The sequence below is a fragment of the Tetrao urogallus genome (genome assembly GCF_951394365.1).
Source record: "Tetrao urogallus genome assembly, chromosome: 4".
Classification (NCBI taxonomy): domain Eukaryota; kingdom Metazoa; phylum Chordata; class Aves; order Galliformes; family Phasianidae; genus Tetrao; species Tetrao urogallus.
In genome coordinates, this window is record NC_136817.1 from 70,830,735 (window position 1) to 70,858,057 (window position 27,323).

At 72.7% G+C, this 27,323-nt stretch overlaps 5 protein-coding genes across 5 annotated transcripts; 2 read left to right on the forward strand and 3 right to left on the reverse strand.

Moving 5' to 3' along the window:
* Positions 1–4,702: 4,702 nt before the first annotated feature.
* Positions 4,703–7,397, reverse strand: LOC306945471 (retinol dehydrogenase 12-like; the record flags this gene model as incomplete). The annotated part of the gene is made up of 5 exons (XM_079534193.1): positions 4,703–4,885; positions 4,969–5,075; positions 5,513–5,701; positions 5,785–6,186; positions 7,241–7,397. The coding sequence occupies 5 exons, from the start codon at positions 7,395–7,397 to the stop codon at positions 4,703–4,705; spliced, it is 1,038 nt and encodes a 345-aa protein (XP_079390319.1).
* Positions 7,398–8,182: 785 nt separating this feature from the next.
* On the reverse strand, positions 8,183–9,965 carry LOC306945782 (uncharacterized protein C2orf81 homolog; the record flags this gene model as incomplete). Its single annotated transcript, XM_079534586.1, is given in 5 exon segments — positions 8,183–8,989; positions 9,172–9,378; positions 9,470–9,691; positions 9,838–9,927; positions 9,930–9,965. Coding segments are annotated over 5 exon segments (1,362 nt in total).
* A 117-nt stretch (positions 9,966–10,082) lies between these two features.
* On the forward strand, positions 10,083–14,328 carry WDR54 (WD repeat domain 54; the record flags this gene model as incomplete). Its single annotated transcript, XM_079535057.1, has 9 exons — positions 10,083–10,298; positions 10,856–10,918; positions 11,108–11,174; positions 11,545–11,601; positions 11,864–11,991; positions 13,334–13,434; positions 13,522–13,684; positions 13,779–13,853; positions 14,197–14,328. The coding sequence occupies 9 exons, from the start codon at positions 10,083–10,085 to the stop codon at positions 14,326–14,328; spliced, it is 1,002 nt and encodes a 333-aa protein (XP_079391183.1).
* Positions 14,329–16,282: 1,954 nt separating this feature from the next.
* LOC306945954 (rho-related BTB domain-containing protein 2-like) lies at positions 16,283–20,482 on the reverse strand (the record flags this gene model as incomplete). The annotated part of the gene is made up of 9 exons (XM_079534853.1): positions 20,285–20,482; positions 20,098–20,201; positions 18,680–18,865; positions 17,548–18,458; positions 17,305–17,423; positions 16,975–17,125; positions 16,710–16,798; positions 16,538–16,643; positions 16,283–16,452 (listed from the first exon to the last, which is right to left on the reverse strand). Exons 1-9 carry the CDS (start codon positions 20,474–20,476, stop codon positions 16,283–16,285), a joined length of 2,028 nt encoding a protein of 675 aa, XP_079390979.1. The 5' UTR covers positions 20,477–20,482.
* A 1,603-nt stretch (positions 20,483–22,085) lies between these two features.
* On the forward strand, positions 22,086–26,524 carry LOC306945949 (drebrin-like; the record flags this gene model as incomplete). The annotated part of the gene is made up of 14 exons (XM_079534847.1): positions 22,086–22,171; positions 22,781–22,833; positions 22,917–23,029; positions 23,175–23,249; positions 23,730–23,867; positions 23,949–24,026; positions 24,096–24,247; positions 24,369–24,423; positions 24,795–24,869; positions 24,950–25,082; positions 25,163–25,885; positions 25,993–26,087; positions 26,314–26,362; positions 26,451–26,524. The coding sequence occupies 14 exons, from the start codon at positions 22,086–22,088 to the stop codon at positions 26,522–26,524; spliced, it is 1,899 nt and encodes a 632-aa protein (XP_079390973.1).
* Between the last annotated feature and the right edge of the window lie 799 nt (positions 26,525–27,323).

Consider the following 27,323-nt stretch of genomic DNA (forward strand, 5'->3'; position numbering starts at 1 on the left):
CCGCGGCCCAGCAAGGACAGGTCAGTGCTCTCCGCTCACCCTCACGCCCCCCATCCCTGCAGCACCTGCCCGCCTCCCCCATTCAGCCCCCATTCGGCCCCTGAGAACGGCCGATGTGAGCCGTGCCTGCTCTGCAAGCTCTGCAACGGCCACGACTGCTCACTGCTTCTGTTCTGTGCTGCGTTGGGACAGCACTGCTCGCCAAGGGAAGCTCAGCTTCCAGGCCGGCAGCTCCCGGAGCCTCCCTTCTGCTTAGAATAGCAGGAACAGAAATAACAAACGCTGAATTGCTGACAGCTGCTCCCAGTAGTTCCAAAGGAACTTCCGAGCGCCTCGTGTTCATTTGGCAGGGATCCTCCCTGTGAAGTAGGTCACAGCCACCACCTCACGTCAGAGAGCTGAGGGAGGAGAGGGGAAAAGAGATCTGCCCAAGGTCACAAGGAAAGACCTTGGCAGCATCTTCAGTACAGGAGAACACGGCACTGCACCTCATGATAAGGGCAGCCCCCCTGCTGGAGGCGGCGGCTGAGGGCAGAGAGCTGCACCAGGTGCTGCTCAGAGCTGAATGCAGAGAAGTGGTGACTCACAGCTGGAGGGGCTGCCAGGGACCTCTGCAGCTCCCCCGCTCCGTTCCCCACACAAAGCGTCCCTTTAGGTGGCTTCGGGTACCTGCAGAAAGGAGACCCCGCAGCCCCCGTGCTCCGTGCCCCCTCAGCACGACACTTCCAGCTCCCCGGCCTGCAGCCCGTGCCCGCCGCCCTGCAGAGCCCGGCCCCAGCCCTCCGCGCATCCCCTCAGCGCCGCTCGCATCCCTCAGCCTCCTCTCCTCCACACGCACGGCCCGGGGCTCTCAGCCTGCCCCCGTCAGGAGCTGCTCCAGGCCCCGGCAGCTCCCGCCTGCCCTCAACCGGGAGCCCCGCACTGGGCGCGGTGCTCCGCATGTTTTGTCCCCGCGGCGGAGCACAGGGGCCGAGCGGCTCCCTGCCCTGCTGGCCGCGCTCTGTGCCTGCAGCCCAGGGAACCGGGCGCCTCCTGGGCCACCGGGGTTGCTGCACTGCCGGCTCACGGTCAGCCTTTGGCCATCAAGACCCTCGGCTTCTTCTCCGTAGAGCTGCTCTCCAGCATCCCAGCCCAACCTGTGCACTGCAGCTGTCCCCCCCTCACCCCCCCATGCCCAGCCCTGCGCTGCCACGTTGAACCCATCAGGTTCCCCTGTGCCAGCCCTCAGCCCGCCCAGCGGTGCCGGATGGCAGCGCGGCCCTCTGGGCCGTCAGTCACCGCTCCCAGCTTTGTGCCCGTGCCTGGGGGCGCCTCCATTCCTCCACGCATCCCAGCGCTGAGCGCCAGAACCGTTACGGTTGGAAAAGACCTTTAGGATCATTCGGCCCGACCACCAACCGCTCGCACATCGACAGCTCCAGGGCCGGGGGCCGCGCGGCTCCCCGAGCACCGAACGGCCTGAGCGGGCCGGGAGCCGCCCTGACACCCACCTGACCCCAACCGGACCCCAACCGCAACCGGGCCCCATCCCGGCCCTCCATGTCCCCCCATCGCTGTTTCCCGGTCAGAGGCCGCCCCCCCCCGCTCCCATCCGCCGGTCGCTCACAGCTTTGGCTCCCGATCCCGCCGGTTCCGCCCGGCCCAACCCGTTCCCTCAGCGCTCGGCACAGCGCGGCCCGCGCGGCGCGGCGAACCGCAGCCCTCAGCTCGGCCGGCAGAGCGGCACGGATCGCCTCGCGGCCCGGAGCCCAACCGCGCCGCCGCTCCCCGCCCGCCCCCCGCCGCCGGTACCTCAACGCCGCGCCCGGCCCTGATCCGGAGGCCCGGAGCCGCCGCCCGGCCGCGAAGCCTCTCGCGAGGACCCCTCGGGCCGCCCAGAGCCGCGCCTGACGGCCGGCACGGCCCGCAGTGCGGCCACGCGGTGCGGCACGGCTGCGGGCAGCCCGGGGGGGGGAGGTGGAAGGACCCCGAGTGCTGCGCGCATGCGCAGTGAGCCGAGTGACGCCGGCCGGGCGTGGGGGGAGCGGGGCGGGGCGGGACGGGCGGCGGGGCGCTGCCCCATGGGTGGAACCGGGCGGGAGGAGGAAGCGAGCCGAGCCGGGCCGGGCACAGCCGGTAAGTGGCCCCACCGGGGCCCGGCCCCGACCCCCAGCACCGGGTGGGCGGAGCTGGCTTCTCTGGCGCGTTGGTCCGGCGGAGAACGGCTCTGTGCGGGGCGCGGTTCCCCGTTCCCGGAGCCGCTGGGAGAACCGCGGGGTCGTCGGGGCCAGGAAGGAGCTCTGAGGTCGCCGCGCCCGGCTGCCAGCCATCCCCGTTCGGGCCGGCCGTGACAGCGAGGGGCCGCCCGGCGGCTGGGATCGGCGCGGGGGAGCCGCGCTGGCGGTCGGGGCTGCGCCGAGCCGAGCTGCCGGTCCTGCCGGCGTCCCAGCCCGCCCGGACGCTTCGAGCGCAGCTGCCGTGCCGTGCGGAGCTGCTACGGTGCCGGCGATGTCGCCGAGCGCGCTGGCAGCACGCAGCCGGGCGGCGGTGCTCCTAAACGGCTTCGCAGACGCGCCTAAACACACCCCGCCGCCCGGCCCTGCTGCTCAGCCGTTCGTTTCCCCGCAGCAGTCGATGCCCCGGAGGAAGGCGGTGCCGACGCTGGGCAGCCTCTGCCTGCAGAGCTTGGTGCAGCACATGCAGAGCGTGTGGGTGAAGGACTACAGCGAGAATTACCTGGATGAGTACAGCTTCCGCTTCGTCATGGGCCCCTTCAACGACCTGGGTGAGCAGCGGGGTGCACGAGGAGGAAGGCAGGCAGGCAGGCGGTGCTGCTTGCTGACCCGCATTGCCCGCAGCCGGCAGTTTGGTGCAGGACCTGATCCGGCTGCTGGGCGAGAGCCGCCGCCTGTCGCGTGCTGCGCTGCATCTGCTGCTGCTGCCTCACCTGCAGGAGCTCAGCCTGCAGCATTGCCACGGCCTGGTCAGCAACACCATCGGGCAGCTCATCACCGTGCGCTGCAAGGTGAGCGGGGCTGGGTGTGGGCAGGGGGTGCCCGCTGTGGGGCTGGGCTGCATGGGCAGGGGGTGCCCGCTGTGGGGCTGCGAGCGGAGCCGGTTGGTGTTGCATGGGGCAGGGTCTGGCAGCTGCTGTAGGACATCAGGGAGGGGACGAGGGGCACTGGTCTGCACTGGTTTTCCCCTCCCAGCACCGCTTGGGCACAAGGCCGTCTGCTGCACCGGGGGCGTGGGCTGTGCGCTGCAGGGTCCCAAGCTGGCTGTGGGGCTCGGGGAGCGCCGGCGACGCCGCAGGCCCTGCTGATGCAGCTTCGTCTACGGGCGCAGAGCCTGAGCACGCTGGACCTGCACGGCTGCAGCCGGCTGTCGACCGACGTGCTGGTGGACCTGGTGGAGGAGCTGCCCCTGCTGAGCCGCCTGGGGCTGGCGGAGACGCAGGCCAACGTGCAGGTGCTGGCGGCCGTGGGCTCCTCCTGCCGCCGCCTGCGGGAGCTGGACGTGTCCCGCTGCAAGAAGGTGACGCCGCGCGCCCTGCGGCACCTGGCCTACGACCCGCTGGAACGGATCCCGGGCTGCCCGACGCTCCGCGTCCTCCTGGCACGCGGCTTGGAGCCGGCGGGGGACGGCGCGGTGCCGGCGCTGGCCTTCGTGCTGCTGGCGCTGCCGCTCCTGGAGGTGCTGGCGCACGGCGACGCGCCGGCCGCGCTCGCCCTCCTGCACGCGGGGCGGCTCGACGACACCGGCGACGCCGACGGCTTCCCCTCGCTGCGGGAGCTGGCGCGGCGACGCGGCGGCCCTCCGCTCGCGCTGCCCCTGCGGCACCTGGAGGAGCTGACGGAGCCGGAGCTGGCGGCCGCCCGCGCCGTCTGCCCCGACGCCGAGGAGGTGACAGCGTGCCTCGGGGACGGCGACACGGACGCCTGGGACGCGCTGCTGAGCTGGAGCCGCCTGGCCCGGCTGGGGCTGTCGTGTGCGGGGCCGCGGGGCCGGGCGCTGTGCGAGGCGCTGCCGCTGGTGCGCGGCCTGGGCTCGCGGCTGCAGAGCCTTGCGCTGCACGGCTTCCTCTTGGAGGACGAGCTCGCCCTGTGCGCGCTGCTCGGCTGCTGCCCCAACCTGCGGGACTTCAGCGCGGAGCTGCGGCCTCCGCCGCGCGGCCGCCCCGACGCCGAGCCGCCCGAGGAGCCGCCGCGGTGGGACACGGAGCTGCTGCCCCGCGATCTGCCCCGCCTGCGCCGCTTCTCCCTGGCGCTGCCCGGGCCCGTCCCGGAGCCCCACGGGCTGCTGCTGCGCGCCACCTTGGCGTCGCTGCTGTGCCGCTGCCCGCGCCTGCAGAGCCTGCGCCTGCTCGGCATCGCGCTGCCGCTGGACTCCGTGTTCGAGACGGTGCTGACGGCGCCGGGGCCGCCGCTGCAGGAGCTGCAGGAGCTCTCGCTGGTCGAGAGCCGCGTGTCCGGGCGCACCGTGCGGCTGCTGCTGGCCTCCGACGGCCGCCTGCGCCGCCTGGACGTGTCCCGCTGCCGCGATGTGCACCGCCGCGACTACGACGGCTGCCTGCAGGCAGTGCGGAAGCAGCGGCTGGACCTGGACATCACCTGGGAGTAGCGCTCACACCGAGGCCTTTAATAAAGCGCTTACGCCGCGGCCGCTCGCTCCGTCTCTGCCCCATCGCGGCTCCTAGCGGGCGGGGGTCTCGGGGCCGCCCAGCCTACGGGCTCAGCCCCGTCAGCCGCTCCGACTCCTCCCAAAGCTTGCGGGCCAGCCCGGCGTCCCGGGCGGCTGCGGAGGGCAGCGTGAGGCTGCAGTCGCTGCCGAAATACTTCCCTGAGATGCCCGACACTTCCTCCGAGACGGCGCAGTAAATGGTGCTGACGGCCCCCTGCTCCGCCGACTGCCGGGGCGAAAAGAGCTGAACGGGGGCCCCGCCGCCCCCTGCCCACCCGGAGCCCCGTCGCCGGGGGTGGCCCCGCTCACCTTAATGAAGGGTCTGATGAGGAAGAAGAGGCCGCGCACCACCCAGCTGAAGTTGCGCATGATGCCGGTGCTCACCACGCCGGGGTTCAGGCTGTTGGCGGTCACCCCTGCCCGGCGGCACCGTCACCATCCGGCCCACGGCAGGCAGATCCCCCCGTGCCAAGCAGGGGCCCGTGGGGCGGCCCCGGAAAGCCGGGGCAGCAGGAAGGGCCCCGACCCCACCGGTGATGACAGCCATCCCCGATCCCGTGTCCGCGGGGTCCCGGGGCATTGCTGAGCCCCTGCAGCCCCCCATGCAGGCCCTGCGCCGCGGCACCGCCGTGCAGTCGGGATGGGTGGGCAGCCCTGAGGTGCTGCTGGGCCTGAGAGCCTGCAGCCAAATGCAACCTGGGCACAGCATGGCACAGCATAGCATGGCACGGCATGGCACGGCACGGCATGGTGCAGCAGGACACGGTGCAGCACGGTGCGGCACGGCACAGCACCGCATGGCAATCTGCAGCACGGCGCGGCTCGGCACAACACGGCGCGGCCCATCACCCACCCGTGCCCTGCAGGCGCTGCGCCAGCTCGGCGGTGAAGAGAATGTTCATCAGTTTGGTGCTGTTGTAGACGGGATCGAAGCCGCCGGGCCTCGCCCGCCCGGTGAGGAATCGCGTGTCCGCGGTGCCCGCGCTGTGCCGGAAGGACGAGACGGTGACGACGCGGGCGGGCGCCGACGCCTTCATCAGGTCTGCGCGGAGCGGGGCATGAGGTCCTCACCCGGCACCCCCCCCCCCCAGCCCGGCCTCCCCCAGCCCGCAGCCCTCGGCTCACCCAGCAGCAGGTTGGTGAGCAGGAACGCGCCCAGGTAGTTGGTGGCGAAGGTCCGCTCCAAACCCTCGGGCGTGAGGGCGAAAGGCAGCCCTGCAAGAGGCGCGCGGTGCCGTGGGGCCGCGATTTTAGCGAGGCGGGGCGGCGGCGGGCGCGGGGCGTTACCGGTGAGGCCGGCGTTGTTGACCAGCACGTCCAGGCGCTTCTCCTCCCGCAGCACCTCCGCGGCGAAGGCGCGCACCGAGGCCAGCGAGCCGCTATCCAGCAGGCGAAGCACCACGTTGGGGTTGCCGGTGGCCGCCCGGATCTCTTCCGCCGCCGCCTGGCCGCGCTCCCGGCTCCGGCACGCCAGGATGGTGCGGGCGTTCCTGCGGGCCAGGTCCATGGCCACGCACTTCCCGATCCCTGTAACGCACAGAGCGGGCGACCGCCTGCGGCCGGTGGGATCCGTGCCCCCCGGGTGGAGAAGGGCAGGGTGGGGTGGCATTGGGTCCCCGTGCTGGCACTGCTGGGAGCTCAGCACCAAACCGGGGGCACCACGGCTCGGGAGCTGGGGGTGTCAGCGTGGGGCAGAAACGGGTGGTGAGGGGTTGAGGGAGGGCAGCTTGGGGTTGGGTGTCAGGGGAAGTTGTGTGCTGTGAGAGCGGGGAGGGGCTGGAACAGCTGCAGAGAGGCTGTGATGCCCCGTCCATCCCTGGAGGTGTTGGAGGTTGGATGGGGCCCTGGGCAGCCTGGGCTGCTGTGAAATGGGGAGGTTGGTGGCCCTGCATGCAACAGGGGGTTGGAGCTTCGTGATCCTCGAGGTCCCTTCCAACCCAACCATTCTGTGATTCTGCAGGACAGGATGGGGATGGAGCTGCTGTGGGCTGTGGGAAGGGCCGGGCCGGCAGCTCATTGCAGCTGCTGCCACGTGGCAGGAACCAACAGCAATGGGATGGGCCCAGGACACGTGCAGCCACCCTGTGCTGAGCACAACAGGCACACGGCACGGGTTGCCCAACACTCAGCCCCGCGCTGCACCAAGGGACGCTGCGGGAGCAGAGAGCCCAGCGCCCAGCGCGAAGCTCAGGGCCGAGGCAGCGCAGGAACAGGCGGTGGCCTCGGCTGTCAGCCATCGACCCGGCAGGGCAGAGTCCAGCTGTGGGGCTGCTGCTGGGTTACCTGGTGCATGGCGAGAAGCAGCGGATCCGGGTGGTGGCACGGCGGGGCACGGCGTCACCGATGGGCGGTGAGCGTGGGGCAGAGCGTGGGGTGGCACAGCGCAGCACGCGCAGCCCGGGGACGGGCAGCCACCTCTCCCGCAGCCCTCGGTGCCACCAGAGCTGGCAGCGGGAAGGCAGGGACCCACGAGCCGCCCCACGGCCCCACGCTGCCCCACGTGTCACCCTCGTCCCACGGCGCGGCACCCGCAGCCCCTCATGGCCCCGCGGCCCCCCGGTGCCACCGAGGCCCCTCTCACCGCTGTTGGCTCCGGTGACGATGACCGTCTTGCCGGTCAGGTCGGTGGGACACTTGCGTGGGTTCCAGGCGCGTCTCCTCGTGGCCCAGAGCAGCATCCCCAGCAGCAAGGCCAGCACGGACCACAGCGGGTGGCTGCAGAAGCTCGGCAGCTCCATGGCTGCGGCCGGGGGTGCAGCTGAACAGCCAGGAGCGGCCGGGGGGCAGAGTCCAGCATTGGCCCGGCCCCGCAGCTGTGCACCATGCAGCTCCCTCCCGATTCCCCGGCAGCAGCGCAAGGCAGCTCCGCCAGCTGCTGCAGCACAGAGCAGGGATGGGCGGCAGCAATTTGGGCCCGGGACGCACGGCAGAGACGGGCAGCGGGGTGGGAGAGCAAGCGGGAGAGGGCTGAGCACCTTGTCCCACAGGACAGCCCGGGCTGCTCAGCCACACCTGGCACTGAGGTTACAGAGGGGTCCAGAAGCCCAGGAAAGGGGCTGATAAACAGGGGTGCACACGGTCTGGGGGGCTCTGTGCACCAAACAGCCCTCAGCAGGCCTGGCGCTGGGTCGGGGGCTGCTGCTCTCCCTGCCTCTCCATCTCTCTGTCTCTCTTCTCTTTTTCCCTTGCAGTTGCTGAGCGCTGCGAGGCTCCCCCCGATGGCCTGAGAACCACAGAGTGGAGCTGGACGTGGCTGTGGGAGGGCCAACCCCTGCAGCACATCTGTTCTGAGCTTCCACTGGGGCTGATGTTTGGGTGCAGACCCCGAGCGTCCCTTCACCTTAATCCTATGGGAGCTGCCGAAAGCAGGGCTTGGCAGCCGGCATCACAGCAAGGAGCCGAGGCACCGCGACGCCCCGGGACGAGGATGGGACGGGGCTGCCATCCCGGATGGAGCAGATGGGAGCTCTCACCCCACGCCGCACTCAGGCCCACAGCCAGGAGATGTTGGACTCTGCTGTATTCAAGGCGTTCCATCGCCGGTGACCTGGCTGACCGCAATGGCAGGGAAGGGCACAGTGGGGCGGAGGGGCCTCAGGTCCCTCTCGGCTTCTCCCGTCTCCTCCTCCGCATCCTCTCTGCGCACAGGGAGGCGCAGCCCGCGCCCCTCGCTGCCTCCGTGCCTGATGGTGACACCGGGAGCCAGCCGGACGGTGCTCAGTAAGGAGCCCAGCACCGGAGATCGGGAGCTGCCGGGCTGCCCGGCCCCCGCGATGGGCGGTAAGAGCCGCGGCGCCTCCACAGCCGCCAGCCCTCGGGGGGATCGAGAGGCACCCGGCCCCACATCCTGCCCAGAGGGGCCGCGGGGCTGCCGCCGGTGCCGGAGAGGACGCGACTGCCGCTCGATCTCTGCGCCCGGCTCCAACACCTCCACGTGGGGCCGGATCCGGAGCGCGGAGAGGTGCAGCAGAGCGGTGCCGCGCCTATCGCACGCCCACCCCTCACTGCGCGGAGATTTCCGTGCCCACATCGCCATCACGTCGCTGCAGGAGGGGGGCTGTGGCACTCCGTGCCCTTCAGCTTCCGCCGCATCGCTGATCTCCGCCCACACCCGTGGCCCTGGGTGTTTGATGCCAGGCAGGCGCCGGGGCCGGGCCGTGCTGCGGCTGAGCGGGGCCGGCAGCAGGGCTGGCACGGGGGGGCTGCCAGATCCCTCGGAGGGCTGCGGAGCGTCGAGCACCTCACCCTGCACCAACGGTGTTGGGGAGGGCAGTGGCACGCCGCCCCCCTCAGCCTCGGATGGGACGGCGTCCGTGTCGGTGCTGGAGACCTGGGCGGAGCACAGGGACAGCAGTGGGGCCGGGGCACAGAGCACAGCGCCCAGCCTCCCTGGGAAAGGGCAAAGCGGGGCTGCTTAGGGGTGAGTTACGAGCTGACTCCCCCATCCTGGCCACGCGTGCGAGAACAGAAACCCACAGCGCTGGGGGGGGGGAAAGGCAGGGGGGGAATCACCTCTGCGTGCCCTGCGGCCGGACACACTCGCAGGGTGGGCACGGCACCCTCAGCCCAGGCGTCGGTGGCACCCGGCGGGGGCTCCTCGTCCTCCTGCCACGCACCGGCCGCCTCCAGCTCCGCGTCGCCCTCGTCCCGCACCGGGAAGCGCCACGCGGCCGCCCGCAGCAGCTCGGCCCTCGCCTGGCTCACGGCGAACGGCACGCACTGCCCGCGCAGGGCCGCACGTCGGCGCCGTGACACGCGCTCGAAGCGCGCCCGGACCCAACGCGGACACCCGGGCCTGCGCGCCGCCCACCTGCCGGGCCAGCTCGGCCTGGAAGCAGCGCTCCACGACGGCTCCCAGCAGCTCGGTCACCGCGTCCCCTACGACGTCGTCCCGCTCCTCGGCCGCCAGCACGGACAACCACTGCGCCTCGCACAGCCGCCCGGGGGCCGCGTCCGGAGGAGCGGCGCTGGGGGTCCGCGTTTTGTCCCCGCGCTGCCGGGCGGCGGCCGTGCGCTCGCGGGAGGCCATGGCCTGCACGGGGACACGGCGGGGCTGGAGGCGGCGGCTCCGGGCTGCGCGCCCTCCCGGCCCCGCTCTGCGCGGCCGCCGGCGTCCCCAGCTCCCCTCGGCACCCCGGACCCTTTCGCAGCCCCCGCCCCGCCGCCCGCCCCGCTCACCTCTCCCCGCAGGGCGGCGTCTCGGTCTCCACGGCAACGTCGCTCCCGAATCTCGGCGCTCTGTGATGACGTCACCGCGACGCGCCTCCGCCCCCCCTTACGTCATCGCTCGGCGCCGCCGTCTCCATGGTTACGGCGGGCAGCGGCCGAGCCGCGGAGCGATCGGGCCTGAGAGCGGGACCGGGATCGGAGCGGGGCCGGAGCCGGCCCGGGGCGACGGAACGGCGGGAGCGCCGCGGGCCGCGATGTACCGCCGGGAGAAGAGCATGGCGCTGCGCGGCAGCTCCTCGGCGCTCTACAACAACCTCAGCGTGCTCCTCCCGCCCCGCGGGCCGCTCGCCTTCCTCGGCTCCGTGCACGGCCCCGCCGTCACCGTGCTCAGCGCCACCGGCGATGCGGCGGGCCGCGCCCAGCGGCAGCTCCAGGCCCGGGCGGGCGGCGGGGCTTCGCTCGTCACGCAGGTGGGACCCCGCGCCGACCCTCGGCCGGGCCGCCGTCCCCGAGCGGAGCGGGGACGAGCCGGGCGGGGAGCCGGAGGGCCGAGGGCCGGGTACCGACGGCGGCGGGACGGGAGGCGGTGCCGCCAGCTGGGCCTCCGCTCCGATTCCCCTCCCGGCGGCCAGGCGCGGCGCTGCCGGCGACTCCGCGCTGTGCGGGCGGCGCCCGAGGCGGGCGGCACGCGGCGCAGACGGCGCTGAGCGCGAGGAGGCGGTGGGGCGAAGGGGCGAGAAGAGGCCGCCGTGCCGCGGGACGGAGCGGGGAGCCGCTGGGACGGGGGCGGGAGCCCGCGATATCCGAGTTACAGGGGCGTGGAGACACGGAGCATCTCGGGTTGAAAAGGGCCCCTAAAGACCGTGGAGTCCGACTGCAGAGATGGGAGGGAAGGAGCTTCCTGAAGAGGCTCCCTGGAGGCGATCCATCCCAGCTTCCGTTCGACGGGAGCCGGAAACGCGGCTGCGGGCAGCCCTGGGGAGGGATGAGGGCTGCCGGTCCCCTGCTGAGCTGTGCTTCCTTCCAGGCTGCCTGGTGTGTCCTGCCGGCACGCACCCTGCTGGTGCTGACCTGTCAGAAAGGCATCCAGGTGAGGTGTTCTCCTGCACGGGGTGACCAACGCTCGCAGCACTGGGAAGGTGAACTCGCTGGGGTGGCAGCTGGGCTCAGGGCTGCGTAACCAGAGCACTGCTGCTCCCTTTCGGGCAGCGGTGGAGCACAAGGCTGTGGGAGCTTTGCCACTGTCTGGGTCTCATTCGTCTTTTCTTTCTCTTTCCAGATGTACGAATCAGATGGCTCCATCATGGTGTATTGGCACGCGCTGGACATCGCAGAGCCTCCTCCAGGTAAATCCCACAGCAGGAGGGCAGTGAGGAGCCCTGGGCCCTCTGCCCTCTCTTCCCAGGGCCATGAGACCGAGCGTTCCTGTGGTGCAGCCCGGTTCCTGCTGGCTGGAGACACCCACAGCATTGCTTCTGTGTCCAGGCTGGACTGAGCCAGGCCAGGGCCGCTCAGCAGCTTAGCAGGAGTGTGTGGAGGGGGTTCTGCGTCACCCCAGCTCCGCTGTGCAGGCACAGCCTGGGCTTGGGCTGGGTGCATGGGGACCCACTGTGGCAACTGCAGCGGGGATGGCGGGGATGGCACTCACACCAGCTTCCTGCTGCTGATGTGAGCTGCTGCAGGCTGCAACCCAGCCGGCTCCTGGTTCCCTTTCAGCACAAGCCGCGTTTGCCCGAGGGATCTGTGCAGCAGGAGAACGTTTCATCTGCGTGGGTGAGTGAAGCACCGGGAGGAGGAACGGGCAGGGCTGCACCGGGTGGTGCTGCGGAGCCGTGGGTGAAGCAGGGTGACGTGGTGACGGCCGAAAGGGCTGCGCTCATCTGGTGGCTCCCGCAGGGAAGCGCCGTGTGTGAGCGAGCCTCGCGGGGGCGCAGGGCTTGGGGGAGAGCGAGGTGTGACAGTGACACGGGGCGGGCTGGGGGGGCACAGCAGTGCTGCAGTCCCCGCCGACGCCTCCGGCGCGCCGCTCCCGCAGGGCTGTCCTCAGGGATGGTGCTGGTGTTCGACATCCCCCCGAAAGGGACCGACATCGCGGTGAGCGAGGTGCTGAAGGAGCACCGCGACGCCATCACCGACATCGCCGCCGAGCTGGGCCAGGCGCCGGTACGTGCGTGACCGCCAGCGGCCGCTGGGGACAAAGTGTGGGGCGGGGGCTGCGGCCGTCCGTCGGCGCTGTGGCTGCCTGCGGCCGTCCTGACGCGGCACCGTGCCCTCCTTGGCCGAGCCTGGCCTCTGCCGCCTGCAGGCAGCGTTTTGTAGGTGTCCAAGCCTCGGTCCTGGTTGGCCGGATTGTGGGGAGGCAAAATGCTGCGGCAGAGACGGTCTTGATGGGACGAGGAGCCGAGGGCCTTTTGCACAAAGAGCGCCTGTGAGAGCGTGACTAATTGCCAGAGAATGGCCTGTGACACGTCAGGGTGCGTGCCAGGGCATGGGAGAGCCATTGAAAGCTAAAGAGCAGGCTTGTAACAGGAGCGAGCAAAAGTGGCGGCGAATAAACGGCCAGCAGAAGGCAAGCTGCCTCCATGAGGGAGCTGCTGGCACAGGCCCTCCTGAGCGTGGGGCGAGGGGGGCACGGCCCCGGCCCACCCGTCTGCATGGGGATCCTGAGGGCCGCAGGGCCGCCGTTGTGCCCGGAGCTCGGGGAGGTGGGGAGGCCGAGGGCAGCGCTGCTCCTGGGGCTCCTGGGGGCAGAGCTGCTTCCCCTGCCCGCCCTCAGCAGAGGGGAGGAGGCGTCTCACCGTCAGCAGCGGCACGGTGACCCTTGTCACGGCAGATGGTTTGGCTCTGCCCAGTGCCAAAGCTCAGCCTGAAATCGGGACGGGGCTCCCTGGGCGACATCTCAGCAGACGCACTAATTGCCTTCCTCATTACCGGCTGCATCTTTCCCGACGAGGCCGCTTTGATAACGTTCTCTAATGAGGCGCGTTGAACTTTCTCTGCGTTCGGGACTCCCTTGAACAATTAATTGCTTAGAACTCGTCCCCAATTAGCCTGGATGTGGAGCTCGTTTGTGAGAGCTGCTCGGTCGCCCCGCTCTGCCTGGTCTCCAAGGCGCTGCTGTGCAGTCGCTGAGCACAGGGACGGAGCTCGCTGTGAAGCCCAGAGCAGCGGCGTTGGGCTGCAGTTTGTGCTGAGACTCCAAAGCGGAGGGAGGAGCCGCGCTGATTGATCTCACACGTTTCCCCCGTGTGTAATTAATTCTAATTAGCGTTGCCGAACACCGACGTGTTGAAGCTGAAACTCTCACACGCTCGCGGCCAGGCTTTGCCCTTCCACAAGATGTCAGCAGTTTCTGCGGGCGGCTGAACTTTGTGCTGCAGGCCGCGGCTTTCCCGTGCTGCAGCTCCGGCCCCGCTGCCAGCGGCAGCTTCTGCCCGCCGTCGGTCGGCAGCTCGCCGCCCTCCGCCCGCCCCGCGGCCCCGCTGAGCCTCGGCCGTTCCCGCAGGACGGGGCCGGGGACCTGGTGACCGCTGACGACGCCGGGGCGCTGTGCGTGTGGAGCTCCGGCGAGGAATTCTCCCTGCTCAACAGGATCCCGGCCTTCGGGTGAGTCCGAAGCGGCCGGGGCGGGAGGGGGCGCGCGGGTCTGCGGCCGGCCGGGGGGAGGGGAGGTGACGGCGGCCCTGCGCCCAGCTGGACCTGCTCCTCCGTGCGGCTCTGGAACGGGATCGTGGCCGCCGGTTACGGCAACGGGCAGATCCGGCTGTACGACGCAGCGACGGGCAGCCTGCGTGCCGAGGTGGGGGCGCACGCCCGCTGGATTTACGCCCTGGACCTGGCACCGGCCTCGGGAAAGGTACGGCGCGCTGCGCACGGCGCCGGGCGGGGGCTGCGTGCGGTCGGGGGCATCGGCCCGCCGTGCCACGGCCTCTCTGCCGCCCCCCCTGCAGCTGCTGTCGGGTGCGGAGGATTCCTTCGTTCACGTGTGGAAGCTCAGCAGGAACCCGGACACCGACGACGTTGAGGTGAGAGCGAGACGCGAGCGGGCGGCGGGGATTTGGGAGCGGGGCGCCGCCGTAGGGTCGCGGCTGCCGCGGCTGCTCGGGGCGCTGCAGTGGAAAGCCGGCCGGGCCCAGCCTGGGCCGCTGCAGCCGCTCGGCTCCTCCTCCTTTTGGCACGGCCCCGAGTCTCGACGTGGGGCGCAGAAAGGAACGGCTCCTGGGCTGCGAACCGGCCGGCTGTAGCCTCGGCTGCCGGCCCAGCTCTTCCTGCCCGTCGCTCGGAGCGCTGCGTTCATAGGAGGGCGCGGACGTGAGGCGGCTCGGGCTGTGCTTATCGAACGGCGCCCCTCGCTGCGGTTCCGTGCAGGTCGAGCACTGCCACGCTGAGTGCGTCACCGACACCCAGATCTGCGGTGCCCGGTTCTGTGACCCCGAGGGAAACTCCTTTGCGGTGACCGGCTACGACCTCAGCGAGATCTTCTGCTACAGCCGGGTGTAGCCGCGAGCCGTGCGGGCTGCTGGGGGGCTGCGGCAGGGAGAGCCGGGCTGCCGGTACCCCCCCCCCGCCTCCGTCACAGCGCCGTGCCCGGCACGGTGGGATTCTGCACGGAGCCGGAGCTGAGATCGGTCGCTCCCAAAGCATCCCTGCCCTCGGTGCGGCCCGTCTGCGCATGGGAGCACGGGCCGGGAGCCGTGCCGACTCCGCAGCACTGCGGGCCCCCGGGCCAGAAGTTGCCCCCCACCCCCCCCGAACCCCCCCTGCGAGAAGGATGCGGCCGAGGTGACGTGGCCGGGCAGCAGCAGCCGCACCGCGGGCTCTGGTAGCAGCGTTCCGATCCGTTCCCCGCACGGAGGAGCGGAACCGACTCCTCTCTTCCCCGCGGCACCTTTCCTTCAGGCACGAAGGGATCCGGGCTGAACCCTTGCTACGAGCCCGGCCGGCCGGGGGGGCCGCAGCGGCCGCTCCCACCCCAGGCGGCCGCACCCACGGCTGCGGCAGCGCGGCCCGCCCCGGCCCGGGGCTCAGCGGGGCAAGGCGAGGCCTCGCGCCCTGCCGGCGCTGCGGGCAAACCCGGCTCCCAGCGGCCGCCCGTGCGGGGCCGCAGCCGCGCTCCGTGCCGCAAAAAGCGGAGGCCGCGCTCTGCTGGGACGGCCGTGCGCCCCGGGACCGGGCTGCGAGGTCGCTGTGCGGAGCCACGGCCCCGCTGGCACCCCGTGGGCTGGGAGGCGGCCCCGCACCGTGCTGGAAGTGGAGCCGCGCTGCGTGCCGCAGTTCTCCCCGTGCTGCCGTCACCTCCCCGCCCCGTGTCCCAGGCCGGGCTCGGCGGTGTCACGGAGCTCCGCGTCCCGGCTTTCCTTGCTGGCTCCGTTCCCGGGGCCCGACGGTGCGCGGGGGGCTCGGGAGGAGCTCGGCCCTGCTCGACCGCTGCTTGGCAGGCGGGCTGGGAGCTTCCTGCGACTCCCGGCCCTGCGGGAGCCTTTCCTGGAGCCTTTCCTGCAGCCCCCGGCAGCGTTGGGATCCGGGCCGGGCTGCTCCAGCTCCCGCCGTGGGGTGAGAGCCTCACCAGCGGTGGGGGCCCTTCTGCCCCACGGCCCCCACGCGCCCCGTTCTCACCGTCAGCGCTGAGCCTCAGCCCCGTTCGCGTTCCGGCCCTGCGCCGCCCTCCCAGCCGTGCTCCCCCACACGGCATCGCCCCCCAGCCCCGTGTGCGCCGCCCCCCACCCCCAATAAACAGCCCCGGCCCGAGCGCCGTCGTGTCGCCGCTCTCTGTGCCCAGCGCCACCGCCGCGGCAGTGAGGGGCGGGCAGCGGCTCGGTCCCGTTACAAAAGGTTTTATTAAAGGTTAAAATCGGCGCGGTGAGGAGCCCCGCTCACAGTGCTGGGGAGGCGGGGGTACAAACAGCCCTTGAGGTGGGCGCGGGCGCCCGGGGGTTGTGCTGGGGCGGGACGAGCGGAGTAGAAAAGTGTACAAAGGATCGTTGTGCAGCACGGGGACACGGCGACCGGGACCCAAAGGGGGCCGGGACGCGTCCAAGGCACGGAGATGAACGGGGCCAGCCGGGCCGCCCGCCGCCTCTCCCTCGCGCCCCGCTCACAGCTTGGCCCCCACCTCCGGCAGCGCGGAGGGGGGAATTCAGCACCAGAGAGCCGGGCTGGGAGCACCCAGCTCGGGTCAGCACCCTGCCGCGGGCCCCCAGCCCCACAATACTGCTCGGTCAGAGGTAGCACCAGCGCGGGGGGCCCTGCCGGCTCGACGCCGCTCCGCGGGGGCCGTGAACCGGAGCGGCGGCCGCGGCGGGCGCCCGTAGCCGGGGACGGGGCTGTAAACAGGCGGCGGCTCCTGGGACCGGTGGCGGCCGCGGCTCCCGTGGAGGAGAAGCCCCCAAGCCGGCACGGCTCGGAGCCCGGCCGCGTCCCCGGCCCTGGGAAGCGGCACGGCCGCGCTCCCGGCTCAGGAGACGTGGGGCGAAGGCCGCCAGAAGCACCACTTGCTGCGGGTGTGCTGCTTGCGCTGCAGCTGCTCCTCACGCTCCCGCTCCTTCTTGGAGCGCAGGTACAGGTCCTCCTCCTTCAGGTACCACACCGGCGGCCAGCGGTGCCTCTCGAAGTGCGCCTGGTTCTCTGCGGGGCGCGGGGGCTCAGCGCACAGCCGGCCGGCCGCCCCCTCTCCCCCCTCCCCCCGGACCCCGCACCGCCCGCGCCCTACCCGGGGACATGAACTTCATCTCTCGGGGGAAGCGGCGGCACACGCTGTTGTAGTTGGTGCAGATGTAGTGCAGGCACCAGGCGGCCAGCTGCCGGGCGTTGTGGAACTGCGGGGACCCCCATCAGGACGGGCCGAGCCGGGGGTCGATGCCCCTCAGCCCCCCATCCCGTACCTGAGTCATCTCCAGGTAGATGAGCACCTGCTCGTCGATCTCCACCTGCTGCATGAAGGCGCGGAGCAGCTCATCCACGGCGTACTGCTCTGCGGCACGGATGGAGCCGTGAGCGCGGGGCGACGCCGGGCTGCGACGGCTCTTACATAAGGGCCGTGCCGAGGCCGCCCGGGGCCGCATCGATCCCAGCGCCAGCCGGCCCTAATTGTATCGGCGGCTGACGTCAACGGGCGGCCGGGAAGGGGGAGGAGGGGGGGCGGCTCACCTGTGAGCGCCTGCAGCCGGGGCAGGCAGAGGCGGTTGGTGAGGATGAGCAGCTCCATGGCGTCGAGGTCGGGTGTGGGCGTGAAGACCCCGGTGTAGAGGAAATCGAGGACGGCACGCAGGCAGGCGCAGTTGGTGCCCGGCAGGGAGACCTGCGGGACAGGGGCGCGGGGACCGGCGCTGCGGGAAGGACGGACCCCCGCCCGGAGCCCCGCACGGCCGAGGCCCGAGCGCAGGGATGCCGTGGGCGCAGCGCCGTGCCGGCTGCTCCCCGCAGCGGCCCCCTCCCGCCGTCCCCTCCCAGACGCCCCACCGCCTGCTGCCCCCTCACCTCGGCAGCGTAGCTCTCCCGGAACGCCCCCCGGAACATGGCCATCATCCAGTCGCAGCCGGCTATCAGCAGGGGTTTGTGCGCCGGCACGGCTCCGTCGTCCACGCGGAACACCACGTCTGGGCAGCAGGGGGACGGGATGCACAGCCCGCAACGGCGCTGCCACACGGGCGGCGTGGGGTGGGGGGCTGGGGGGGGGGCCGTGGGCACAGCAGAGGGGCGCCCCGCGTGGCCGCGGCGTACCTGCAAAGACGCCCTTCCCCAGGCACTCCTTGATGCGGTTGGCACGGCGCACGTGGAAGGCTTTGGTGATCTCCTGGTTCATGAAGCTCTCCTTGTTGAGCACGTTGGCCACCATCATGCGCAGGTCGAACACCTCCAGCAGCTCGGCGATGGTGGCCACCTGCATCAGGTCAGCGCACGTCCGCTCCAGCCGCCCGGTGTAGAGGTACTCCAGCACGGCGCGGAACGGCTCCGGCGCCACCGAGCGGTCCATGCACACCACCGTCATCCTCTTCTCCCTCCCGGCCACCGGATCGGCCACCACCTCCCAGCGCATGCTGACGAAGCCCCGGCCCCACGCCGACAGATCGCGAGCGCCATCCCCCGTCGCCGCCCGCAGCGCCTCGTCGCTCTGCACGGCGCGCAGCCCGCCCTGCGGCCCCTCGCCCAGCGCCCCCCGCTCCCCGTCCAGGCTGCGGGCGCGGGCGGCCGGCTCCTTGCCCGTCCCCAGCGGCCCCTCCAGGGTGAAGAGGTCGTAGAACTTGGAGCAGGAGGTGGCCAGGTAGACGCGGTGCGCGAAGACGCGCTGCCCGCCCTGCAGCTGGAAGACGACGTCGGCGCACAGCGGGGTGCAGAAGAGCGCGGCGGGGCCCCAGGCGCGGCTGGCCGGCGGCTCGGGGATGCGGATGACCGGCGGGGGGGGCTTGGGGGGCAGGAAGGGCGCCTGCAGCAACGGGCGCTGCATCTTCTTCAGGTGGGACTTCCAGAACTGCAGGTGGCGGCGGGAGATGAGCGCGGCGCGGATGGCGTTGTCAAAGACGTCCTTGATGCCGAACTGGGCCACCACGCTGGTCTCGTAGTAGGGGACGCCCAGCTCCTTGGCCACCTCGTGGCCCCGCTCTGGGGGCAGGATGTCCGTGGGTCGGATGGGCCTGGGGGGACGGCGGGGGAACTCATCACCACGCGTGGGACCCGCTGAGCATCGGGGATCCAGAGGATAGGGGACCCTGTGACTGGGGGGGGGGGCGGCCCACTGAGCATAGGGGACCCAGAGAGCATATGGGGGACCTGGTGACCGGGTGGCACCCGCTGAGTGTAGGGACCCAGTGACTGTGGGAGCCCCAGCCCTGCCACCCCCCCGGCGCAGCCTCACTTGGCCAAGGGACGCCTGGCACGGTTGACGGCGTCCAGGTCGGCGTAGCGCAGGTCCAGCTGGCAGCCCACCAGGATGATGGGCGTCCGCGGGCAGAAGTGTTTGATCTCAGGGTACCACATGGTCTTCACGTGGCGCAGGGAGTTGGGGTTGGCCAGCGAGAAGCAGAGCACCACCACGTCTGACCTGGGCCAGGAAGAGGAGGAGGAGGAGGAGGAGGAGGAGGAGGAGGAAGGTCAGAGCCCTGCACTGGCCCCCTGGGCACCAGCATGGAGATACCCGCAGAAGGGGCCCAGCCCCACGCTGTGCCCCACATTGGGGTCCCGCAGGGCATCGGGAGCAGCCCCAGAGCCACGGCTGCTTTCTGCCTGGGACGTGACCGGGAGCCGTGCTGGAGCCGGGCCGGTGCCAGGACCAAGATAGACACCACCCGCCCGCCCTCGGGCCCCCCGCCAGCACGGGAGCTGCGAGCGATGCCGGCACCCAGAGCCCCGCAGGACAGCGGCGGTGAGCGGGGGTCACTGGGTGGCTGTGGGCACCCCACGCCATGGCATTCCCCACCACCCCCCCCGCCCCAGGAGCCCCCTGCCCCGTCGGGTGCCCCCAGCCCCGTGGAGGGGTTGTGGGAGTGCGCCCACGAAGCTGGCGCAGGGGCAGCGATAGCAGAGGGGCCGTGCCAGGGGTTGAGGGCCGTGCTTGTTTACAGCCTGGGCATTGCGCGGGGGGGGGGGGGGGATCGGGCCTTGCCCTGCTCAGCCATGGGGCATCGGGAGCTGAGAGGTGGGCCAGGACCCTACAGGGGGGGCCAGGACCCTACAGGGGGGGCCAGGACCCTACGGGGCACTGCACACTGCAGGGACTGGGGGGTGTGAGCCGAGCACAGCGGACTCTGCGGTGTCCCGATGCCCCCCCTGCGGTATGTGGGTCCCCAACAGCCTCAGAACCCCCAGGAGTCCCCTGGGACCCCACCGCCACGTGATGGCACCTCTATGGGAGAACCTGCAGGGGGAAGGGAGATCCCTCCCGAAGGCGAGGTCCCTCCTGGGGGTGTCTGCAGGTCTTTGCGGGGGGGTCTCCTGCACGGAGGAGGTCTCACGCAGGGGGGTGCGTTCTCTCCCGGGGGGTGGGGGTCTCTCCCGGAGGGTGGTTCCCCAGCTGGAAGGCTTAACCCGGGGGGAGGTCTCTCCTGGCATGGGGGGTGGGCAACCCGGGGCAAGGGGGGGTGGTGGTGGTTCTGTCCTGATCTGGTATCTGATCTCTCCCAGAGGGGAGTTTCTCCCCCTGGCGGGGCTTTCACCCACAGAGGGTCGCTCCCTGGGGGGGGGTGGGGGTCTCACCCACGGCAGTGTCACCCGACGGGGGTGTCCCCAGTCCCCAGTGCCCCTCCCGGGGGTTCCCTTCGGGACCCCGCCCCCTACCTGCCGTAGGCGAAGCGCCGGTCCTTGTGGTGGTCCCCGAAGGTGTCCCAGAGCCGCAGCGACACGCTGACCTCGTCCACCACATCGCGGGAGCGCTCCAGCACCTGGGGGGGGGGGGCGCGGAAGGGGGGGCGGGGGGCACTGAGCGTGGCCCGGCGAGACCCCGCCGCCCCCCCCGGCCGCGCACCTCCTGGCAGACGCGGTACTGGTCGATGGCCCACACGGTAGGCACGTGCGTGGCCAGCAGCTGGTATTGGCTCAGCGTCGCGTTGCAGGCGCGGGCGCAGATGAGTCGCGTTTTGCCCACCGCGTTGTCGCCCACCACCACGCACTTGATGGTCTCGACGTTGGGCCGCTCGTAATCCACGTCCAGGTCCATGGGGTCCCGCCGGCGCTCAGCGCCGCGCTCCGCGCCGCCCCCCGCCCATCCCCGCGCCGCTCCGCCGCGCCGCCGCCCGGGCCCGTTAGCTGCCGCCCTGCCCCGCCCCGCCCCGCCCCTCCGCCAATCCGCGACGGCCTCGCCTCTCCTCGCCCCGCCCTCTCCGCCCCGCCCCTCGCCCTCCGCCAATCGGCGTCTTCCCCGCCCCCTCGGGACACGCCCACACGGCCGCTCCGAGCCCCGCCCCCGCGCTGCCCCGCCCGCGCGCGGACAAAGGGGCGCCGCCAGGGGGCGCCGCGAACACGTGACCGCCACCGCCCCCCGCTCCGAGCCGCTCCGGAGCCACGCCTCCTCGTGGGCGGGGTTATCCCATAGGCCACGCCCCCCTTCGCACGCCCACCCGCGGAGCGCGGACGGAGGGGGCGGACAGAGGGACGGACAGAAGGACGGGAGGGACAGCGGGACGGGAGGGAGGTCGCGGGGACACCGGCGGCTCTGGGCCGTCAGGAACAGCAGGGAAAAATGGGGCCGTAGGGACACACAAGTGACAGCCGGAACCGCGGGGACACCCGGAAGCGTCAGTGACACCGGGGGCACAAAGGGCCGCCGGGGCTGCGGGGGTCGCCGTGGGGATCGTGGCGGAACGGCTGGGGACCGGCAGCCCCGGCCCCTCGTGTCCGCCCCCCCGGGGCTGTGCCCGTACAGCACCGCGTCCCAGCCCGGCTCTCCACGTGGTGGCGGCTGCCAGCGCGGCCCAGGGGCGCAGCGAGGCACGGGGCTGCGCGGGGCGCTCAGTGAGGGGCGGCAGCGAGGCTGCGGCAGTGCCGGGACACGGGCGGTGGGGATACGGGACGCCAATGGGGACACGGGGCAACGCGGGGACAGGGGGCACGGAGCGGGACATTCAACACTGATGGATATGGGACACCGGTGGGGACGTGGGGCACTGCTGGGACACGGGGCGCTTGATGGACGTGGAACGCAGACGGGACACGGGATACTGCGGGGACACGCGACACTGATGGGTAGGGGACGCCGGTGGGGACGTGGGGCACAGCGGGGACACGGGGCGCGGATGGGGACGAGCACCACCGATGGGGACGGGACGCTGCCGGGACGCGGCCCCGTGGGATCTCAGCCCCGGAGCCCCCCGCTCTGCCCCCCTCCCTCCCCCCCCATCCGCAGCCGCCGCCGCGCATTTTTTCGCTCTCTCGGGGCTTTGGGGTTTGAGGCCGCGGTGACCAAATAAGGGAAGCGGCGCCGGGCGGCCGCGGGTGGGGGCGGCCCCGCGTGGGTTCCCCACGTCCCGGCGTGGGGCCCCGCACCGCCCCGCTGTACCGCGTGGGGCCCCGCACCGCCGCGCCTGACATCGCGGATCCGAACGCCGCGCCCACGGGACCGCGTGGGGCCGCCCCCCACCCCGCGCCACGCGGGACCCACGGTGCCCCCCCCCCCCCCCCGCCCCGCCCGGCTTTGGCTCCGCGCCCGGTGCCGCCCGCCCCGCCGGGTCCCGCCCGGTGCCGCCGGTCCCTCCCCACCTCTAAGACCGGGGCGGGGCCGCGCAGGAGCTGCCGGGCGGTGCGGGGCGGTGCGGGGCCGTGGGAGAACCATGGGGGCCCCCGGGCTGGAGCGGCACCGGCTGGCGCTGCTGGCGGCACGGGAGGACGTGTGCAACCCGCGGGCGGCCACCAACTGGTGAGGGAACGGCGCCGGGACGCGGGGGGGTCCCGAGCGGGTCGGGGTGCGGAGCCGCGCGGGGGGTTCCGGGGCCGCGCACGTGGGTCGGACTGCGTGGGCCGGAGGCGGCGGGGCCGGGCCGGGACGAAGCGGCGACCCCGTGGGCGTGGGGTGGGAACGGGGAACCGGGAACGGGGCGCGATTGCGGGGGGGGCCGAGTTCCGCACGGTGCCCCCACGGCGCTCGCAATGCCCCCCCAAACCTCCCCGCGTGGAACCGCGCCCCGCCCGCGAGCTCCGCGCTCCCCAACCCCCCCCCGGTCGCACAGCGCTGCCGTCCGGGCCGCCCCCCCCGTTGCCGCCCTCCGCTCCGTTCGGGGCCGCTCGGCCGCTGCCCTCTGCCCGGTGCCCGAAGTCGCGCCGCCGGGGGGGGCCGCCCGGTGTCGGTACCGGGGGGGCGGGCACGGCGCTTCCCGCCGCTCCATTGTCCCCGGGCGGATGACGGCGGCACTTCCACGAATTGAGACCGGCGGGGGGCGGGGTGAGGGGCGGCGGCCGCGAGCCCCCACGTGCCGCCGCCCCCCGGTCCGACCCTTACCCGGCACTGAGCGTCGTCCGCCCCCCCCAGGGCCGTGTTCGCCTACGAGAAGCACCATGACCTCAGGCTGCTGGACTCGGGAGGTACGGGGGGGTCGTTATACGGGGACGGGGGGATCCGTAGGGGGTCGCGCATCGCGCGGCTCGCCCTGATCCCCCTCCCACAGCCGGCGGTGTGGACGAGCTGGCGGCGAAGTTCTGTGCCAGCAGCATCATGTACGGGCTGTGCCGAGTGCGGGACCCCGGCAGCGGAGCCCCCCGCGTCGTCCTCATCAGCTGGGTGAGCCGGGGGGGGGGGGCGACGGGGGTCTGCGCTGTGCCGTCCTACAGCGGGCGTGGGGGGGGAGCGGCTGGGGGCGCTGGGGGGGGCGGGGATGGGATGAGGGGCGCCGAGGCGGCAGCGCTGAGCCCCTCGCTTGTGCCAGGTCGGGGAGGAGGTGCCCGAGTCCCAGCGCCAGGCGTGCGCCGGACACCTGCCGGCCATCAGAGCCTTCTTCAAGGTGAGTCTGGAGCCCGGGGGGTCCATCAGGGATCCCACCCCCCCTTCCTGCCCCGCAGCCCCGACCTTTGCTTGCTTGTTTGGTGCATTCCTGGAGCTGCTGACTCAGGCGCTGCCGTTCCCAGCTCCCAGTTCCAGCTCCCAGTTCCAGCCTTGGCCGCGCTGTGGCTGTGGTTGGGCTCCCTGCCCCGGCCCCGTCCTGCCCCGGCCCCGTCCTGCCCCGGCCCCTCCTGCTCCGGCCGCTCTGCCGTGCCCTGTGGAGCTGGGGCTGCCCCCCTCCCGTGCCCCCATCCCTGCACGCCCTGGGATGAGATCCCACGTCTGGATCCGGCCCCACATCTGGATCTGCTGAGCTCCGCTGGGAACGGTGCCCAGATTCCCCGGGGACGGTCTGGGAGCGGATGCCGGCGGGGGGGGGGGGGGGGGTGCAAGGGTGGCTCGGGGCGCTGTGGGGCCGACGCTGGCCCCATCCCACTGCCAGGAGGCCACCGCCGTGCTGAGCGCCCGTCGCACCGAGGAGGTGACGCAGGAGGGGCTGAGCCGCGTGCTGGCACAGCTGGCCCCCGCCGCAGCCCCGAGCAGCAGGAGGACCCCCCCGGCAGACGGCGAGGAGTTGGTGGTGAGCGGGGCGGGGAAGCGGCGGCGGGCTGGGGGTCCGTGCGGGTGCCGCGGTTCGCCCTGAGCCCCGCCGCTCCCGTAGGGCACCAACTACCGTAAGACCAACCCGGCGTTGGAGATCCGCCGCACCAAACGGGACTCCTTCTGGGCGCAGGCGGAGGTGAGGGGCGGTGGGCGCCGATGGGGGGGAAGTGCGGGGTCCCATCGCGCTGAGTCCCCTGCGGTGCAGCGCGAGGAGGAGCAGCGGAAGGAAGAGGAGCGGCGCCGGGCGCTGGAGGAGCGCAGGAGATGGGAGAGGGAGCGCATGGAGGAGGAGCGCAGGGACGCGGCGGAGCGCGAGCGGCGCTGCAGGGAGAAGGAGCAGCGCATCGAGGAGCAGCGGTGAGGCGGGCGGCCCTGAGCCCAGCACCCATGGGTGCCCGCAGTCCCGCGGGTGCCCGCAGTCCCGTGCCCGGCACCTGGAGGCGCAGCCGGTGGCGACGCTGAGCTCCCATCCCCGCAGGAAGGAGCAGGCGCGGATAGAGGCGGAGGAGCGCAGGAAGGAGCAGCAGCGATGGGTGCGTGGGGCTGCGGGATTCAGTTCTTGACGGAGAGCGGCGAGGGGCTGGAACAGCCGCCCAAAGGGGCTGCGATGCCCCGTCCATCCCTGGAGGTGTTGGAGGCCAGGCTGGATGGGGCCTCGGGCAGCCTGGGCTGCTGTGCAATGGGGAGGTTGGTGGCCCTGCGTGTGGCAGGGGGTTGGAGCTTCGTGATCCCTGAGGTCCCTTCCAACCCGGGCCGTTCTGTGATTCCGGGATGGAGAGGCGCCACACGGTGCTGCATCCACACCGCGTCCCCATCGCCACGTCCCCGTCACCCACGTCCCCATCCCCACATCTCCATCCCCGCATCCCTATCCCTGTCCCCGCATCCGTCCCCATCCCCGCAGGAGCAGCAGCAGCGTGAGCACGAGGCGGCAATGCGGGATCGCTTCCGGCGCAGCGAATCCATTGAGAAGGCGGCGGTGAGTGGGGCGGGGGGCCGCTGTGGGGGGGAGCGCCGGGGGGGGGGGTCTGCGCACCACAACGGCCCCCGGTGCTGCAGGAGGCGGCCGTGCTGGTGGCTCAGCGGACGCAGAACCCGCGGGACTTCTTCCGGCAGCGGGAACGCGCGGGATCCACCTCGGGCAGCATCTCGGGCACCGCGCTGCCCGCCGGCCCGCTGGGCGCACGGCCCGGTATGTGGAGGGCCGGGGGAGGGGGGGGGGGGGGGGGGCCGGGGGTCCCCGGTGGCTGTGAGCTGACCGTGCCTCCCCAGGCGCCCGCCGCCCCTTCCTGCGGTACCAGCGCAGCCTGACCGAGTCCGCTTTCATCTTCCGCCGTCCGGAGACTCCCGCTTCGCCCACCGCCCCCGATCCCGGTGCCTTCCAGGCTGCGGCTCCCCCCAGCCCCCGCCGATCCCCGGGGACTCCCCCCGGCCCGGCCGGGGTTGGGCCTCCGCACGCCGGTAGCCCCGTAGGGACGTGGCGCCCACCCTGTGCCGCCTTGGGGAGCCCCCCGAGACCCCCGGGGGCCGGGACTCCGTCTCCCATCAGCCCCCCCGGGCCCCCTGCCAGCCCCTCCCGACTGCAGAGCCCCCCCGGCCCTCCCGGATCGGGGCCCCCAGCCGGCACTCGCAGAGCGGAGCCTCTGCCCCCCAGCAGCACTTCAGGGCTGGGCCCCCCCAGCAGCACCGCCGGGGGGCCGCCGCCCCTCAGCCCCCCCCGGCAGCCCCCCACCGGCACCGTGGAGGACGAGGCTCTGCCCCTGCCCAGCCCCCCCAGCACCCCCTTGGATGACGAGGGTCCCCCCCCGGGCACCCCCCCGTTGCCCAGCCCCCCAGCGTGGGGGGCTCCGGAGCTGCCGGTTGGGCCGGGCGAGGGGGTCCTGAGCCCTCGGGAGGGCCCCCCTCCATCTGGGCTGCCCCCCGTCCCACCGCCCCCCCGCAGCCCCAGCCCCCCCGGCCTGAAGGATGCAGCGGTGCCCTGCGAGCTGCAGCAAGGTGGGTGCACGGAGCCCCCCGGTGTGGGGCTGGGACGGGGTTCCCTCACATTGTACCCCCACCCCGCACTAAGGGGGGGGGGGCTCAGCCGCGTCCCCCTCCTGCAGGGACAGCTGGGGAGCACCAGGCGGAGCCGAAAGTGAGCAACGGGGGGCAGAATGGCCTTGGGGACTGGGCACCACCTTGGGAGCCCCCAAAGCAGGTATGGGGCGACTGGTGGCATTGGGATGGGGGGCATGGATGGGGCCGGGTGGGGGGGGGCAGTGGGGCTGTGGGTGGGGGTTTGGGGGCAGGTGGGCAGCAATCAGGGGGCGGCTCTCTGGGGCCGGGGGCAGGACGGGGGTGATGGAGCCTCGAAGGTGGGGGCGACGCACAGGACGTGGGGTGGGGGCCTCACGGTTGGGGACCCCCGGCGCGCTCTCCCGCAGGGCGGCGGTGCCACCATCCTGCCGCAGCCGCTGCACAAAGCCAAGCCAGGTACGGGCCGGCCCCGCCGCATCCCCCGCTCCTCCGTGCCCTTCTCCGCCCCCCCTCAGCCCGGCCTCACCCTCTCCCTCTCCCCCAGGTTTCACCCAGCTCCTGACCCCCGGCGCCTCCCCCCCTCCCGAGGACAAGGAGTTTTCCCCCCACGCTGTGTAATTCGGGTTGGGGGCAGCAGCGCTACGCCCCCCCGCTGCTCTCCAAGCACCGCGCAGCCGGGGCTGCCCCGCACCTCACCCCGCAGCCCCCCGGCGCCGCGCCCTGCACCGACCGCTCCCCCCACCCCCCGTACAGCAGCTTTGGGCAGCAGCCGCCCCACGCAGCCCCAGCGCCGCAGCACCGTGCTGGGGGGGGGCAGCACGACCCCCCCCCCCCCCGGGGAGGGAGGGGAGCCGAGCAGCGCCCCCCGCCCCAATGAGACGCGGCGGCTGTTAAATAAATTTTAATGCGCACGGACGAGGTGGGGGCTTCGGCTGGTCCTGGCCGCGGTTAGGAGTGTGAGGCGTAAAGCGGGGGGGCCCCGACGCCCCCCCAGGGCTGGATCGGCGCCCACCCATGGCGGGGGGCTCAGCCATGAGCACCATCCGAATGAGGAGGGGAGGGGGGGGAGCCCCGAGCCCACCCTGCGGCGGCGGCGGCAGCTCGGAGCGACCCGACCCCCCCCCCCCCCCCCCCTCCACTTGGGCACCGTACGTTCCAGTTTCTCCCCAAGAAGAGCAGCCCTCGGCACCGGGACCCCCGAGCCGGGCCGTGTCCGCACGGCGCCCCCCCCGCCCATCCCCAGAACCCCCCGGGATGCCGGGTTCACACCTGGGACTGGAGGCGGCCCGGGGGGGCGACGCGTTCGGTGTCGGAACCGGAGCTGCCGGGGCTGGAGGAACCGGAGCCGGGCGGGGGGCGCGGGGAGGGGGCGCGCCGGGTTCCCCCTCGGCCCTTCAGGGTGCTGAGCTTGGCGTCC